We start from the raw sequence: 19,303 nt of genomic DNA on the forward strand, positions 1-19,303 counted from the left end.
TATATATCTATATAGTGTATAATTAGACTTTTATTATTGTATTGTACAGGGAGTGCAGAATTATTAGGCAAATGAGTATTTTGACCACATCATCCTCTTTATGCATGTTGTCTTACTCCAAGCTGTATAGGCTCGAAAGCCTACTACCAATTAAGCATATTAGATGATGTGCATCTCTGTAATGAGAAGGGGTGTGGTCTAATGACATCAACACCCTATATCAGGTGTGCATAATTATTAGGCAACTTCCTTTCCTTTGGCAAAATGGGTCAAAAGAAGGACTTGACAGGCTCAGAAAAGTCAAAAATAGTGAGATATCTTGCAGAGGGATGCAGCACTCTTAAAATTGCAAACCTTCTGAAGCGTGATCATTGAACAATTAAGCGTTTCATTTAAAATAGTCAACAGGGTCGCAAGAAGCGTGTGGAAAACCCAAGGCGCAAAATAACTGCCCATGAACTGAGAAAAGTCAAGCGTGCAGCTGCCAAGATGCCACTTGCCACCAGTTTGGCCATATTTCAGAGCTGCAACATCACTGGAGTGCCCAAAAGCACAAGGTGTGCAATACTCAGAGACATGGCCACGGTAAGAAAGGCTGAAAGACGACCACCACTGAACAAGACACACAAGCTGAAACGTCAAGACTGGGCCAAGAAATATCTCAAGACTGATTTTTCTAAGGTTTTATGGACTGATGAAATGAGAGTGAGTCTTGATGGGCCCGTGGCTGGATTGGTAAAGGGCAGAGAGCTCCAGTCCGACTCAGACGCCAGCAAGGTGGAGGTGGAGTACTGGTTTGGGCTGGTATCAAAGATGAGCTTGTGGGGCCTTTTCGGGTTGAGGATGGAGTCAAGCTCAACTCCCAGTCCTACTGCCAGTTGCTGGAAGACACCTTCTTCAAGCAGTGGTACAGGAAGAAGTCTGCATCCTTCAAGAAAAACATGATTTTCATGCAGGACAATGCTCCATCACACGCGTCCAAGTACTCCACAGCGTGGCTGGCAAGAAAGGGTATAAAAGAAGAAAATCTAATGACATGGCCTCCTTGTTCACCTGATCTGAACCCCATTGAGAACCTGTGGTCCATCATCAAATGTGAGCTTTACAAGGAGGGAAAACAGTACACCTGTCTGAACAGTGTCTGGGAGGCTGTGGTTGCTGCTGCACGCAATGTTGATGGTGAACAGATCAAAACACTGACAGAATCCATGGATGGCAGGCTTTTGAGTGTCCTTGCAAAGAAAGGTGGCTATATTGGTCACCGATTTGTTTTTGTTTTTGAATGTCAGAAATGTATATTTGTGAATGTTGAGATGTTATATTGGTTTCACTGGTAAAAATAAATAATTGAAATGGGTATATAATTGTTTTTTGTTAAGTTGCCTAATAATTATGCACAGTAATAGTCACCTGCACACACAGATATCCCCCTAAAATAGCAAAAACTACTTCCAAAAATATTCAGCTTTGATATTAATGAGTTTTTTGGGTTCATTGAGAACATGGTTGTTGTTCAATAATAAAATTAATCCTCAAAAATACAACTTGCCTAATAATTCTGCACTCCCTGTATAATAAATACTTTATTATTCATATACAGCGTATAGTGTTTTTAGTAGTCGCCGCCGTTGTATAGTAGTAAGTCGCACGTAGTGTAGTTCAGTGGAGTGTATAGGTAACAGAGGTAGTTAGCTAGTTAACGTGTGTGTGTGTGTGTGTGTGTGTGTGTGTGTGTGTGTGTGCGCGCGCGTGCGTGCGTGTGTAATATATAAATATATATATATATATATATGTATATATTTTAGGCATAAATAGGCGGAGTCATCACTAGATGACTCACGCCTATTTATGAATCTTAATTATTGGGATTTTCATAAATATCAATAATTAATATCCCCCTCAACACATTACATAATAAAAGTTGAATATAACAGATTTGACCGATACATCCCAAAGCCTTTACATTTCTACGTGGAATGTGTATGGCCAGCCCATTTCAAAAACTCACAGCTTTAATCAGTGTCTCTTTAAAATTACAGTTCTGTCTTCGACTGATTTTCAGTACTGAGCTTTCAAGGTACAGTGCTATCCACATACTTCCCAAAGTGCTATAATAAGACCCTGGGCTGGCGCGTGTCCACTGCATCAGTTTTCTCCATAGATCAATTTGCTCATGTCCTACTCAAAGCTATCTAAAATTAGATCTATGAAAGCTACACTCAGTCTACTGTAATCCATGTCTCTAGAGTGAAACAAAAAAATTAAATAAAAATTCAAGCCGGTTCATCATACACTACCAAAAAACACAAAAACAGTACAAGTCATATCTAAAAACAGATGCGACAATTAGTGTTATTTTAAACACACCATCAATACAAACGTCTAGAGAGCGAGTTAGTCAAATACATGTATCTCACTGTATGACATTCAGGTATGATTCACCGTGCTCATGGAAGCCATTGGACACGCTAATGGAATTCCTGACCATACAGGAGTAACGCAAAGCCCAGAGGAAGGCTGCCGGAAGACTGGTCAACCTAACGTGCCCGCCTGGGGACAAGGGTGGAAAACTTCTGAAGAGGGTGGAGACCAAGCCATTGTTACTATAAGTGTTTGCAGTTTATGTTAGTCATTGCAGAACTATTTTCTTTTTTTGCCATGCCCATGCTGTATGCCTTGTCTGTACCATTCCTTTCTACTCATTTTTTTACCAGAAAAATAAAGCAAAAATTTACGATCAATGGTTTCAATGAAAATGTTTGGAAAACGTACACCAAATTGTCAATGAAGACCTAGAAAAATGTGGACCATTTACTCTGTCCAACAGACCAGTAGGGACATGCAAGTTAGCTCTGCAATGTAAAATCACCACCAAAATATGATTTCTTCTTAGCAAGACTATAGGGGGTCTAAGGCTTTTGGAACATGAGCAAATATGTTTTCATTAATGGGCAGCAAGTGACGATTAACCCAATAATTTGTGTTCAAAGGATGTTCAATTACTGTCGCTAAATATTCTTCTCCATTTGCTCATTATTGGCATTGTTGCTCGTTTACCTCTACACTGCTAATGATTGGCAGATTAGTGATTAGAGGGGGAGAGGTGGTGGCAACCAAGGATAATCTGTCAGTCAGGCAGATTTGTCCGATCCATGGAAAACTAACAATTTAACGCTTGCCTTTTGATCACTGCACACTATTACTTTCGGTGATAATCTCCCTAATTCAAATGAGCATATGAAAAGTCTAATGATTAGTGCTCCGTCTAATAAGCCCTTAAGGAGGAGAACTGACAAAGTACTACCTTTCAAAGGTCTAAAGGAGATAAGAAGCTATATAAAAGGTGACCAAACAAAACTTTTCTATTATCAAGTCTACGACACAGCAGTCCATGCTGAATACAAGCCAAGCAACAAACTAATGGACAGAGCAGTAAATGTTTATAATTCACATAACTGGCAAACACGTCACACGTCACCCGTAATAAAAGATGGATAACTAAAGACAGCTGCTAGGTGAGCAGATACTAAAACACATATATAAAGTAAACACTGGATCAGACCATCCTCCACCTCCAGGTTCCCATTTCCTCTGATATGTTGCTCCTCCGCCCACAGAGGTGTTTATATGTGGTTTGCTGTAGCAACCAGTACTCTCTCCAAGTTTACGGGACGCTGTCCAGGCAAAATCAGCTAATCTACAAGGTCATCTAATATTGTAGATAGTACCTGTGTTACTGCCTAACAGAATGTCCATGTGTTTCCTGCCTCACAACAAATAACTAAAAGTGAATCATCTGAGATGATGTATGGAGTTGTAAACTTATGATTGTAAAAAAAAAGGTATGAGGAATGTGTTTAATATAAACAACTGTTGCAAATGACCCACGACTGACATTACCCTGAAGTGACATAAAAATTCTGGATTTGTGTTACTATGAACTGTTACAACCTCAACAATCTCAAAACTATTAAAGAACATTTCAATCAAAACGGGCAAAATTCCTTAATCTCAATATGCATAGAAAACTATTTTTATAGAATTTTTGATGGTATTATGACACTGCTTAAAAAATTACATACAAGAAATTGTTCATCTGTGGCATTTAAAAAAATAAATAAGTCTCATAGATGCTTTGTAGACCCTGAAAGAACTGTTCTCCAGGAAAACAGCATTCCTGAGGGTAAAAGCTGCCAGAAAAGGTAACTCTGTTGAGGACTACTTCTGAGAGAAATTAGTCTTTCATCCATCCAGAACGTTGAGGACCATGCTGAGACTATACAGCTAAGGTAACACACGCTTATGGGTTTTGGGCTTTACTGCTTGTGGCACGCCACACTTTTCAGATGGACTGGCCATGCAATCTAGGACTGCACCCTGCAATTAAAACTGCAGAAAGTTCATTGGGATTGATTGCATTCCAGGAGTCATTGGAAAAGATTGCATCCGATATCTAGAAACAGACTTAGACAGGACCATTGTACTGCCGACAGAGCCTTATGCAAAATTACTGCTGTCTGAAATACTTGAACAAAGTGCTTACTGGTTATAGTGGTACTGCAACCCTCATCTTCAACTCAGTAAAGAGAGACTTTATTCTAAATGAGCGGGCCTCCATCATCTGCCAGCCCCCTGCTCCTGTCCTCCTGCCTTGCACCCTGCAAACTATCGACCATCAAGGGCTCTATGGACAACATTAGACAGGAGCGCCAGGCCCAGGTTGAGCTCCAAGGGGAGCAAAAAGTGCACCCCTCCAATATCTGCAGTCGTGGCATAAGGGAGAGCTGGAGTCTGGATTAGCCACCGTGAGGACTACAACCATCCTCATAACCTCAACCACCAATCTCATACACTACAACCGCTATCCATCGTGTCTCCCCTCTCTCTCCCTCAGTAATCCATTGATAATTTACTGCTGCTGTGAGGGGAATATGTTATCTGAAGGGTAATAGTAATGATAATAGTAGGTGTCAATTTGGGATAACAGTATGAAAACTCTATTGTTCTTTTGATAGGCCTAATGTAATGTGTGATACCCTGTTTAAATCACCACCTGGGCTCTATCTGGTCAACCATGTCATGCTAAGTGTCCAAACAAAGGAGTATCAGTAGATGAATACAGAGTGTGACTTGAAAAATGATATTCATAAATGCAGCCCCCTTTTTTTTTTTTTTTTTTATTATATACAATATTCACAAATAGGTTGTTAATATGTGATGTAATTTTGATAGAAATATTTAAAAAATTTCCATAAAGCTGGCCCTCTGAATATATAAATGTTTGTGTTCAGAGCGTGGAGTAAGGGGCATTTACATGCAGCAATCACCTCCACAGTATGAAGAACAAACATCAGGTAGTGTAAATCCAGCTTTAGATCGTGATCACAGAGCTGCCCCGGCCAATGACGACCTCCAGAAGTGAGGCTAGTTGTATTAGTGCTGATGGCTCCCATCACTCAGACTGACTTCAGGACCTTACCATCAGCCAGGGCAGCTCCGTAATCACCATCTTGGGCTACTTTCACACTTGCGTTTTGGCTTTATATTTGGGAGATGCGTTCGGGGCTCTCACAAGTGACCCAAAACGGATCCGTTTGTAATGCATTCTGAATGCATCAGTTTGCCTCTGATAAGTCACCATTCCGCTCTGGAGGCGGACACCAAAATGCTGCCTGCAGCGTTTTGCTGTCCGCTTGACAAAACTAAGCCAAACGGATCAATCCAGGCACACACTAAGTCAATGGGGATGAATAATTTTTTTCTGACACAATAGAAAACGGATCCGTCTTGGCTATGTTAAAGATAATACAAAACTGATCCGTTCATAACGGATGCATGTGGTTGTATTATTATAACGGATCCGTTTTTTGCAGATCCCTGACGGATCCGCCCAAAACTTGAGTGTGAAAGTAGCCTAAGGCCCCTTTCACACGGGCGAGATTTCCGCGCGGGTGCGATGCGTGAGTTGAACGCATTGCACCCGCACTGAATCCTGACCCATTCATTTCTATGGGGCTGTTCACATGAGCGGTGATTTTCACGCATCACTTATGCGTTGCGTGAAAATCGCAGCATGTTCTATATTCAGCGTTTTTCACGTAACGCAGGCCCCATAGAAATGAATGGGGTTGCGTGAAAATCGCAAGCATCCGCAAGCAAGTGCGGATGCGGTGCGATTTCCACGCATGGGTTCTCGGTGACAGTCTATTCACAGAATTTTTTTCCCTTATAACATGGTTATAAGGGAAAATAATAGCATTCTGACTACAGAATGCATAGTACAATAGTGCTGGGAGGGTTAAAAAAAATAAAAAAAGTTAACTCACCTTATCCCCATGATCGCCTAGTTCCCGGTCGGTCTGTTCTTTAGCTGTGACTAAAGGACCTTTGGTGATGTCAGATCACATGCTCCATCACCATGGTGATGGACCATGTGATTGGAGCATGTGATCTGACATCACCAAAGGTCATTCAGCCCACAGCTAAAGAACAGACCGGGATCTACACGATCATGGGGATAAGGTGAGTTAACGTTTTTATTTTTTTTAACCCTTCCAGCGCTATTATACTAAGCATTCTGTATTCAGAATGCTATTATTTTCCCTTATAACCATGTTATAAGGGAAAATAATACAATCTTCAGAACATCAATCCCAAGCCCGAACTTCTGTGAAGAAGTTCGGGTTTGGGTACCAAACATGCGCGATTTTTCTCACGCGAGTGCAAAACGCATTACAATGTTTTGCACTCGCGCGGAAAAATCGCGGGTGTTTCCGCAACGCACCCGCACATTTTTCCGTAACGCCCGTGTGAAACCAGCCTAAGTTTTCTGAGGACTGTGCCTCCAAGCCTGCCCGGACTTCAGGATCCTGGAGACCATCCAGCATTGCCACCCCTTGGGCTAGAACTCTCTGCCAGACAGGCAGGCGCATTGATGCAGGCTTCAGTTTCAGGGTAAGCGAGTGTGGCAGTAGGAGGCAGAAGGAGCACTAGTCATTACGAAAAGCAGCCAGTGAGGTCTGGCACAGCTCGACCACCATGACTGCGGCTATAAAATGCAGGTACTTTTTAGCAATAATTTTTCTGGCTAAAAAGTGTTTCTAATAGTGTGAAAAATATGGGATATTAATGTGTAAACCAGGTGTAATAAATAGACAATAGCAATACAAACCCCGACTCACGTTTCACACTCAGCTTCTCCAAGACTTGGTATTGCTATTAACTATTTATTCCACTTGGTTTTGAGAATATAGTTTTTAGCAAGTCCTATCATGTCTTATCATTGCATTTGTAGTATTTTATTACTTTATCACTATATGGATTTATAGATCCATGAATTGTATTACTTTGTATACCTTTTGCTCCATCATTCATACGAGATAATTAGATTAAAAACCATTACAAAATAACTGCAATGGCCATTTATTATGTAAAGATGTATATTTATTTTAACAGATTTTCTTGGTATGTTTACCGTGTGATTAATTGTTCTATTTACCATGAATTGGTTACTTAAAGCAGTATTATTTGCCCTTAGGGTAATTCGTTAACCTGTTAATATCCATTGCACCCTTCACAGGGCATCTTTTTGATTTGCTCAGCTTTGACAATAAATACTAATAAATACACAAATGAGAAAAAAAATCTAGAAATAAAACTAAAATCTTTAATTTCAAATAAACTGTTTGCTAAATAAAGAAATGCAGGGAACAGAAGTAGATTTGGTAATTATTATAGAAGAGCCAACAGGGGTCGTGAAAAATATTATCCCGTTACAAACCAGGAAGATTCAAGTTAATTACCAACTTCTTCTAGCTCCTGATAAGTCAGTCAATGGGTTGTACAGGATTAGGAAAACATTGTTTCTTCCCAAAACAGTGGCACACCTGGCACAGGTTGTCTAAGCTGTTACAACAGTTACAACCCAAGAATGGGTGTGCAGCTCTTTTGAACGTAGCCTTGTGGCTGCAGTCTATTTGGGGTGGCTTGTCATGTTCTCACTGCATATTTTGCTTTTAATGTGCCCCGTCTAATATATGGTTTAAATGTGATAGCGGTGTAAAATTTTTATGTTTTCAATTAAGTGAATATATATTGGTACACTGTATTGTTATTTTACAGGTGCTTTTTGGGGGGTTCCCAAATCCCTTTAATAAGGCTTGCCTCACACCCTTAACCACCCTCTACGGTGAGCCGATCAGTAAGATTCTTGACCATTTATCCAGTTAGGGAAATGTCGGGCTACGTGTGACTACTTTGCTACAGAAGTACATTTGATAATCCCATAGGGAGACTGTACTTGCCCACTAAACATTGTTTTTTAAAGACAGAGCCACCAACTTACCTGGTTGAGCACATGCTGTATGACTACAGTGAGAGCTTCAAACTTCTGATTGCCGCTTGTGATTAGGTTCTTTAGATGTTTGATGATGCCACGCTGTTCTTCACATACCGCCTTACATTGTGCCAATTCAAGAGCTTGTGCATCGACAGGTGCAGTCTGTGCCTGCGTAACCGGTCCTCTGGGGCTCGTCTTCTGCTTGCCTTTATCAACTGAAGACCAAAAAATACTTTGTTACATTTGGAATTAGTCTAAACCGTGTGGTGCTTTGCAAAAATTAATTTAGCAATTAGAAACATACAAGTAGAGATGAGCCAACAGAATAGTACAAATGAACTTTGTTGAAAAATCAGTCTGCTTGAGCAGAGAGGGGCTGGCAAGGCTGCTGAAGGGATTCCCATCGCCCCCTCGATTGACGGAACCAGACATCTTGCTGGTCTTGTCAATCTGGTGCCTGTGCCATAGCTTCAAGCAGTAGCGCAAGACCTGAGGCTCTGCTGCTTCTACCTGCGCAGAGCAGATGCCTTCTGTGCATGTGCTGCTCATGTCTAGGTAGGAAGCGCTGCAGTGCCTGCAGTCGGCATATGCTGAGGTGGCAGAAGTAGAGAAACGGCACCTGCTCAAGGTGGACAGGACCAGGCAAGATGTCTCGATGTATTTCGAGCAGCTGGGCCAGACCCTCGCTGATGTTTGAATGGATTTGATTCACTCAGCAATTCGCTCGTCACTATAAGAATGAAGGCAGAAAACGATTGCATGGTCCATCGAGGCTGCCCTTATATTACTTCCTCTAGATTTCTAGCTTCGGACACAGGTTTATCCCAAGCTTGTTATAAAATTCACTTATTGTAGATTTCCCAACCACATCTGATGGATATTAGTTCCAAGCATCTACCACTCTTAGTACAATAACATTTTCCGACAAGGATCTTCCCCTAATTTATTTCAGGTTCTTCTTGTGCTCGCATTAAGTTTCTTAATAAAAACTAAATTTGACTGACTCCTTGTTTTCTGTTGGACGCAGTCGATTAGTTATTAGGCTACAGGCCAATACACACAGTCCTCATCCATGCTGACTCACTGCTGCCCTCTAGAGACTGATCAGGACATCACCAGAAATTGCATCTCAAGCAGCTGCTCAGTATGGCTGTTCAGTTCCACGCGCTATTGTGGTGGTGAGGTCTCCTGCAGCATGCACACAGACATACGCAGACGTCTGGATATGGATGTTCCAGGCCTTCACTAACAGTACAATACTTATTCCATGTCCTTATAGTCACCATTTCCTAAATACACTTATTGCTGTATATCACAAGACCATCTACTATGTCACACGACAGGATCTCATGAACCGCTGACAGATCTGCTCATGAATCGCTCATTATGTAATATTTAAAAAGGGACATCAAAGGACGAGTCAATTTCAACCACCTAAAACGGAAGAAATTAAACCAGTATTGTCAATGGGTGAAACTGCGGGGCAGCAATCAGATCGCTTCACAAATGTGAAAAAATAACTTTGGTGGGACAGTTAAAAATAATAAAAAGGCATGAAGTCTGTTTTATTTGTCGGAAGAGCGGTCTGGAAGTGGAAAGCATTAGAAGAGAAATTCTTCAATTCCAATTTTCTCTGCATGCCAAAAATGACAGCGCTCCACCAATATGTCATACAGCTCATGTGTATGCAATGAAGCTACAAGTCTCACATCTGTCCGGAGGAGAACGTGCCTTCATCCAGTGCGATTTACCTGCGTGAAAAGCCCTGGATTAGTAAAACTACGTAACGTGACTACTATGAATGATGAATGAGATGGGGAATTCTTCCAGGAAAAGCCTGATGGAAAATTCACTCTTTAATTAGCGATGCAATTACATCCAGCTACAAAGCGTTTGACACCTGCTCCCTGTCCAGTTTCTCCTATGTCCACTAGGGGGCGGTGAAGCTACATTATACACATACAAAAGAAAAGCAAATTCAAGGGATTAGTTCAAGGTCAGGATGAGCAGAATGAACACTGAGGGCCAGCGTCAGAGGGCGATATCATTTCTTTAACCATCTCAGGACTGCCGAACGCAGGATTGCGTCCTTGAGGCGGCCCTGTTATTCCTCCTGGACGCGCCGATGAGTCCTCTCGCGAGAGGCGAGATTTCCTATTTCACAGGATCGGACGGTAAACCAGTGGATCTACAGCCTGCCAGCGGCGATCATTCGCTGTCAGACTGTAGATGCGATTTTTTTAACCCTTGATGGGTATATCAGACGCTGTTTTGTTAACAGCGTCTGATATACCTGGTCCTCTGGTGGTCCCTTTTGCTTGGATCGACCACCAGAGGACACAGGCAGCTCTGTAATAAGTAGCACCAAACTACAGCCCCCCTTGTCACTTATTAAGCCCTGATCACCCCCTGTCATTGATCACCCCCCTGTAAGGCTCCATTCAGACGTCCGTATGCGTTTTGCGGATCCGCAAATCTGCAAAACACGGACACCGGCAATGTGCTTTCCGCATTTTGCAAATCCGCAGATTGCCAGAAATATATAGAAAATGTGTTTTCTTGCAATTGCGGACAAGAATAGGACATGTTCTATATGCTCTACAAAAAACTGTGTTCGCCCGATCAGGCCTGATCTTGTGTGCACACTTGCGTTCAGTCTGCCCCACCGCAGTGACAGAATTATTATTTTTTCTGATCACTGCAAAGACACCGTAAAATCGCTGAGGCGCTATATAGATCACTTTTTAGGGGCATGGCGAGTTCATAGATTTTTTTTTTTTTGGCACAAGTTAGCGGAATTTTTTATTTTAGTCTCATATTCCACTAACTTGTGACAAAATAAAATCTCACATGAACTCACCATACCCCTCACGGAATCCAAATGCGTAATTTTTTTTTGACATTTATATTCCAGACTTCTCACGCTTTAGGGCCCCTAAAATGCCAGGGCAGTATAAATACCCCATAAGTGACCCCATTTTGGAAAGAAGACACCCCAAGGTATTCACTGAGGGGCATAGTAAGTCCATGAAAGATTGAACTTTTTGTCACAAGTTAGCGGAAAGGGAGACTTTGTGAGAAAAAAAATAATAATAATCTATTTCCGCTAACTTGTGCCAAAAAAATAAAAAAAAACTTCTATGAACTCGCCGTGCCCCTCACGGAATACCTTGGGGTGTCTTCTTTCCAAAATGGGGTCACATGTGGGGCATTTATACTGCCCTGGCATTTTAGGGGCCTAAAGCGTGAGAATCCAAATGCCTAAAAATGCCCTCCTAAAAGATACTCATTGGAATTTTGGCCCTTTTGAGCACCTAGGCTGCAAAAAAGTGTCACATGTGGTATCGCCGTACTCAGGAGAAGTAGGGCAATGTGTTTTGGGGTGTATTTTTACATATACCCATGCTGGGTGAGATAAATATCTCTGTAAAATGACAACTTTGTATAAAAAAAAATAAAAAGGGGAAAAGTTTACTTTTACAGAGATATTTATCTCACTCAGCATGGGTATATGTAAAAATACACCCCAAAACACATTGCCCTACTTCTTCTGAGTACGGAGATACCACATGTGTGACACTTTTATGCAGCTTAGGTGCGCAAAGGGGCCCAAATTCTAAAAAGCACCTTTAGGATTTCACAGGGCATTTTTTACGCATTTGGATTCCAAACTACTTCTCACGCTTTAGGTCCCCTAAAATGCCAGGGCAGTATGAATACCCCACAAGTTACCCCATTTTGGAAAGAAGACACCCGCTAACTTGTGACCAAAAAATTAAAACTTGAACTCACTATGCCCATCAGCGAATACCTTAGGGTGTCTACTTTCCGAAATGGGGTCATTTGTGGGGTGTTTCTACTGTCTGGGCATTGTAGAACCTCAAGAAACATGACAGGTGCTCAGAAAGTCAGAGCTGCGGAAATTCACATTTTTGTACCATAGTTTTTAAACGCTATAACTTTTGCGCAAACCAATAAATATACACTTATTGCATTTTTTTTTTAATCAAAGACATGTAGAACAATAAATTTATAAAATTAAAATAGAAATTTAGTTTTATTTGAAAAATTTTACAACTGAAAGTGAAAAATGTTATTTTTTTGCAAAAATTGCAGTCAATTTCGATTAATATCAAAAAAAGTTAAAATGTCAGCAGCAATGAAATACCACCAAATAAAAGCTCTATTAGTGAGAACAAAAAGAGGTAAAATTCATTTGGGTGGTAAGTTGTATGACCGAACAATAAACGGTGAAAGTAGTGTAGTGCAGAAGTGTAAAAAGTGGTCTGGGCATTAAGGGGGTTTAAGCTAGGGGGGCTGAGGTGGTTAATATGCTATATAACACATGATTTATACTACAGCACTGAGGCTGGGTGCTCATACATGTATATCAACGGGGTCTGGCCAGTAGTTTTACACATGATCTGGGCACAACTAACGACATTGTGGACCAGTCCATGATCCTCAGCTGGAGATAGCCGACCAAAAAATATGCATTCTGCGCTTTTCTGTTCGGCGCTGTGAGATATTGGGCGTTACAAATGACGTGCTGAACACCAATAACTCACAGAAATCCACGGGACCAGTTCTGGCATCAGTTTCCCTCCGGAGGGACATTACAACCGACGCCTGTTTGTACGGGAAACCAGATTATAAAAATAAAAAAATAAAAATGCTCAGTATGCTATTCACATAGCAAAGTTATGCTGACATCAAAATGGATCAGAGGACACAATGACTGAGTGAAGGGTGGGGAGGCCGAAGCGGACCAGACCAATGAGAAAACTAGCGCAAAGAAAATCTGCCCACTATATTCCCACATCATTATGAATTGAGGAGAGTGGAAAAGCAGAGAATATTTGCCAGAGGCCTTTGAGGCAGTGGAACAAGCCCAGGAGGTCGCGTGGTCTCAGACGGCACAACGACATGTCATGAACGTCTGTGTCCTGGTACTTTATAGCTACTGTGGGCTCTATGGGGTGCCTTATAGATCACCTTAGGTGGGGCGGGGGGGGGGGCAAGGGGGCGGTTTCCCCGGGCACTAAACTGCAAGGAGGCGCCCAGCTGTTACATACAATGCCATTCCCTCTCACAGGCAGCACGCGGCGTGCATCCCGCCATTATCAGTGAATCATTCACTAAATTGCGCTGGTAGGATGCACACAGTGCGCTGCCTGTGAGAGTGAGTAGCATTCATGCACCGGCAATGCACAGTAAGGAGACTGATTCAGGGCCGCAGTTGCTATACCAGGCTTCGTCCAAAGAGAGCACCAGGCGTCCGTGCATTCATCAGGGAAAGCGCTTGCGAACCATCAGGCGGCGTTCGGTTGGCTCTGTTTTAGGCTGTGCTGCTGCCTCCATCTCAAGGCCTGAACCAGCCTGCTCAGAGCAAAAGCAGCCAACAACAGGCCAAGTTGGTCCAGCACTGCACTGGCAGGGGGTGCACCCAGCAGGCTGGAGGTAGAGCAGACTAGTAGCTGGTTACTGTGTGGCTAGCCTCATTCCCAGGAGCACCGCTTAGTAGGCGCGAGACTTTGGGGCACTGGATGGGTGCCAATATCCCTGGTAAGCACTGAATGGCTGGCACTGTTCATGAAGTAGAGCTTGCACTATAGGACTCAGCTAACTATTACATTGCTGCCACTGTGTGTGGGGGGCGCTGTGTGGTGAATGCTATTCCTGGGGGCCCGGTATGGCACTATTCCTATGAGCACTAATTTTGTGGCACAACCAGTCGCTCTGTCACAGGGTTTGGGGTTCCTATTCTCATGATTGGTTGATATCCCAGTGGTAGGACCCCCACCGATTTAATAGTTATAGCTTCACATAACTAGGATACCCCAGTGGGGTCTATTTAGGCATGGAGCCTAAACAGGTATGGCTTAATAAGGAGGATTATTACTGTGGGGGCTTAAGTGGAATCTGCACAGTAATTACCCCTAGTAAAATTCCAGTGGTCCATTTAGGCGCCCCTACAGTAAGCCATCCTTATTTAGGCTCCACGCACACAACCAGCCCCACTGGTAATTTCATTTCTACTACTCGCAGCGGGGCTGGTTGGGTGCATGGAGCCTAAATGGGGATTGGGAATGGAATTACTTTGTGACCCCTGATGCAATAGTACCTCAGCGGAGGGCAATAAGTGTAAAGAGGCATCATCCACTGATCCAACACCATACGTGGCTGGAGCATGTGGGGCGTGGGTCAATAAAAGGGACCGTGTCTGCAGGTTAGGGGGCGCAATACTTGGCTTGCCCAGGGCGCCAGCAATGCATGCTACACCACTGGCCTTAGGACTACTGGGAGCATTATTATTGGGCAGAATACAGAGGGCACTACTAACAATGGGGGTACATAAGGGCATTATTATTGGGCCCAATACGGAAAGCATTGCTGTTGGGCAGCATAACTACTAAGAGGGGTACTATCTGTACGTCACTATTATTTTTGCAATATACTGTTTGCAGGCATTGGGGAACACATTGGGCACAGTATTGGGGGTAGCAGGATCACCAGGTATGAGATAATGATGGAAAAGTGCAGACCCTAGATGTCTATATGGCAAACTCTGCAGAGAGATGCTGAATGGAGGAAACAAGGAAAGAGCGGATGAGCTATGTAGTGCTGTATTCTCTAGGTTTTGTGGCATTTCAACTTTTACATCAGGCAGCAGAGAAGCGAGAACCTTAATTAATTGTAATATATACAAGTACATAATAAACTCCGACCTAAAATATGCCCCTCTTTTAGAGAGTTCCATACTGGTTCATGTGTTTAGTAAAAGGAAGCATTCAGCACGATAAAATGGTGTAGAAGACACTGAGATTAGCATAGATTTTGTAGAGTATCCTCCTTATTTACTTTTGATTGAAATTTCTAAAGGTTTTTCAATTATGCTAAAAATACACAAATTATTGTATAAATTTTTCTTTGAAAACTGTATATGCACCTGTTTTTTTCTGCATTTAAACAGCAGAATTCTGGGGCACCTGGAATAGTAAATCTGCCCCATGGTGCCTATGACTACTTTGTAGGGGGTTGTACCCATACTGTATAATATTGTATTCTGTGAACACTAAATGCTCAGTTTTACTTTATGCTGGTCCACCTTCCCCCATCACGTCAGTATAAGCAATTTTAGTCATGAAACTGTCCCTGAAGCTGTATGCATGAAGAGAGGTGATGGAACGAAAACCAAAAACTGCAGTATAATAGAAGACCAGTAGGGGTCACTCTTATTCTGAACCGAGTTTACCGCAGGCAGTTGTAGTGGCCGTCAACAAAAAGACCAGATCCATTCATTTATTTATTACAACTATTAGGCTGGGGTTGAAGGGCTCAAAAAATAATAATAATAATTTGTGCAACCTTTTGCAACTATTTTAGAGCTGCGATTTGGCTGTAAAAACACAGCCAAGTCACAGAAAAGTTGCAGACTAGTTGCATGTTAGAAGACACTCAAAACCAATGTAGTAAAAGTTAAAGTAATACAGTAAAACCAGCAACACAGAACCTATCTGGATTTTATGCCACTTTCACCTCACAAACATGGCATATGGCACACTGTAACAGAAATATAGTTCACATACGGCTGATGTGAACCAGCGGATAGCCTCATGCTATATCCAAAGCAGTCACGGACATTTGGGACGCAGCTGCAGCCCTCCCTGTGCCCACTGGTTACTTTCTGCAAGGCCAGACACAGACGAGCAAGTTCAATGTGATAAACTTGCAGCGTGTCAGTGCGAGATCCCGTTCTGACCTCCGCGCCTCTGACAGGATCGCACAGCATTAGGGCTCATACACACAAACTTTTTTTTTTTCCTGTCTGCAGAACCATTCACTTCAATAGGGCCGTGTGCATTCAGTGTCTATGTCTGCATGGGCATTCTGCAAAAAAAAATAGAACATATCCTTATCGAGTACGATTTGACTGTTCTAGTAGTGGTCGGCCATTCCGGTCAGTAAAATGCGGAATGCACACAGCCGGTATCAGTATTTTGCAGACCATAAAACTCCCAATAGTCGTGCGCATGAGACCTTATACAATATAATGCTGTGTGACCCTGAAAGTCCTGGAATCTAATTACACCGACATCACTCTGTCAGTGTTATAGAATAGATTCCAGGAGTCTCAGGATCACAAAGCATTATAAATCATTATAATGCTGTGCAAGCCGGTCAGAGGAGCGGAGGTCAGAACAGGACGTCACACTCAAGGGTGCCGTTACACGCTGCAGAATTTTCTGCAATGAAATCTGCCACATAAATACATGGCTATGGGGAGGAAATGTGTCAATAACTTCGTTCTGTTCCACGGTGGAATATTAATTCTTAAATTTAACACAACGCAAATAACGTTTTGCTACAAATTTCCTACAGCTGAAAGTCTTCATTCACTTCTACGGAGATGTAATCCCCAAAGAAACAACTAATACCCATCCTGATCCATTGCAGAAAAATCTGCCACAAAATCTGCAACTTTGTCAAATCTCACCTGAGGATTTTGTGAGGGCACCCTAATAGTGCGGGGAGAAGCCCACAATACAAGGGTTTTAACAGCAATTACCAATACGGCCTTCTAGCCATGGCGCCGTTCACATCTGCATCAGGGGCTCCCGATTTCATTGCTCCTAGCAAACAGAAGAACCCAATGGACATCACTGTAAATCAGTGGGGTCTGTAGGGTGCGGTTGGTATTGGTCATACAACTTAACTGGCAAAACATTGAGGTATCCATTGTAAATAAAAACCATGGCAGGAGTGTGAACAGAGCCTAAAGCAGCTCCTCAATGTGAGGTTTGAACAGTACCCCAGATCCCAGGATAACAAAGCAGGGACAAATCTATATTCACATCAATTTTCCAGTGGTCTAACATGTAATGTGTCATTTAGGTTCATTTCACACCGGCGAGTTATCCGTCCGGATGCGATACGTGTAGTGACTTAATCCCGACCCATCCATTTCAGTGGGTCTTGGCACATGAACGTAGTTCATCACTGATCATCTCTACATTTAAGTAAAATGGCAGCATATTCTATATTGTGCGTCTTTCACGCAGCTCTGGCTCCATAGAAATTAATGGGGCTTGCTTGAAAAACGGAAGGCCTCCGGATGCAATGCGTCTTTCACTGATGGTTGCTAGAGGATTTTGAGTGTTATTCTTCAGTTTTTCTTCATGCACGTGAAAAACTCAAAACGCAGACAAAACTGATTCAACTTGCGTGCAAAAATGTCAGTTTTCCCCTGCACAGATCCTGCCACAATCTGTATAATTCACGTGAAATAGGCCTTAGCCTGGTTTCCCATTGCTGGCGCAGGCTGTTCTGGCATAGAATTGGCCAGACACAAACCGCAGCCCACAGTGTCTAGCAGATTCTCGCCATATTTGCCAGGTTTCGGCCGGACCGCCGTCAGACCCCATTATAGTCAATGGGGCTGGACGGCAATCCGGCAGGCTGTTTCCGACGGGAACAGCCTGCCGGACACGTAAGGGATAGTGTGAAACTAACCTTAGTGAGAACCCAGAGTGAGCATACCCTGCCCAGAAGGACGGTTTACATTGTCGAATGTTTACTACTGGAGTGCTCAGTGTGCAGACATTCCCGGCAGAAGCTGAAAAGTATTTGAAAGATTTATTTGACAAAAAAAAAAAAGTTAATATAAACTCAATCATTAATGTGAAACCTCTGAGCATACCTAAAACAAAACACTGGGGCTGTAGGAATTCCTGCTGAAGATGAAGTGGAAGGAGCTAAACCTCAGCAAGACACCCTGTGCTGGGCTAGAACAAAGAGCTGACAATCTCTCGTTCTCGTGTAGGCTTTTTTCAATGATAAGGTTTCACAGTTGTAATATGTAATAAAAAGGACCCTATATTATTCAGCAGATACAGGCAGTGATGGCTACATGGATCACACACTTAGGCCTCGTTCACACAAACACATTAAAAAGAGTCAACTGTCACAGCCCCAAACAGACCATTGTGAATACGTAGTAATGTCTATGTCTGCATATAGCCCTGATCTGATGGCCGAGGCCAGAATAGTGCATGCCCTGCACGAGGTGGTATGAACAATCATTTCCATCCGTCCATGTGCTGTCTGTTGTATACAGTAGTGATGGAGTGGCTTCTCCATAATTCCAGACCATTTTTTATCATCTGTGCACCCAAGGTCTACCTAACATTGCATTTTAAGACATCCCTCCAACAAACAACAGTGAAGAAATACAGAATAAGGTCTCATACACACAACCAATTTGCGGAACGGCGCGGACAGCAATTGATATAACTGCCTATTCTTGTCTGCAAAACCTGGACAAGAATAGGACATGTTATATAATTTTTGTGGACCAGTGAACGGAGCAACAGATGTGCACAGCACACGGAGTGCTGTTCGCATCTTTTGCGGGCCCATTGAAGTGAATAGGTCCGCATCCGAGCCACCAAAACCGTGGCTCGGATGCGGACCAAAACAACAGTCATGTGCATGAGGCCTAACTCCAATTATATCATCTTCCTTCACTAAGGAGTCTAAAAACTGAACTGGAAGGGTGAAACAACAGGAACATCCCCTGCCGTGTCCCTGTGAAAAGAGGGAGTAAAGAGCTGTGGGTGGGCTTTTAGTCAGAACCCACATGGGCACAGCAATTGCCCCTCAGTATACTCTGTGCTATACAGCTAGCACATGCGCCTCTTCGTTCCAGGAAACACGCTCCATGTGATGGCTGCATATCCCAAATCAAACACTGCTCCTCTGACAAACTCACAACATCAAAATGACTTAAGATGCTGTGAGCTCCTGCCTGACCATGAGTCTACTGTACTGTACTCATGGCAGTATGTGAGTGCCACAGTAGACCCACAGTGGGGCAAGTACTGATGGCATCATAACACAATACAATGCTGTGAGTTTGGGTCATAAATGCAATGTTTGGTCCTAGAAACATTAGCCATCACATGC

The 19,303-nt window shown here is 42.7% G+C and overlaps 1 protein-coding gene across 10 annotated transcripts in view; it reads right to left on the minus strand.

Moving 5' to 3' along the window:
* Nucleotides 1-19,303, minus strand: part of MTUS1 (microtubule associated scaffold protein 1) — a 261,609-nt gene that overhangs the window by 68,362 nt on the left and 173,944 nt on the right. For all 10 annotated transcript variants that reach the window (XM_044299622.1, XM_044299618.1, XM_044299631.1 and 7 more), the window contains one exon: nucleotides 8,345-8,553. In XM_044299622.1, coding sequence (XP_044155557.1) covers nucleotides 8,345-8,553 — 209 coding nt within the window. The remainder of the gene's footprint in view (nucleotides 1-8,344; nucleotides 8,554-19,303) is intronic.

Source organism: Bufo gargarizans, chromosome 1 (assembly GCF_014858855.1).
Source record: "Bufo gargarizans isolate SCDJY-AF-19 chromosome 1, ASM1485885v1, whole genome shotgun sequence".
In the NCBI taxonomy this organism is placed as follows: domain Eukaryota; kingdom Metazoa; phylum Chordata; class Amphibia; order Anura; family Bufonidae; genus Bufo; species Bufo gargarizans.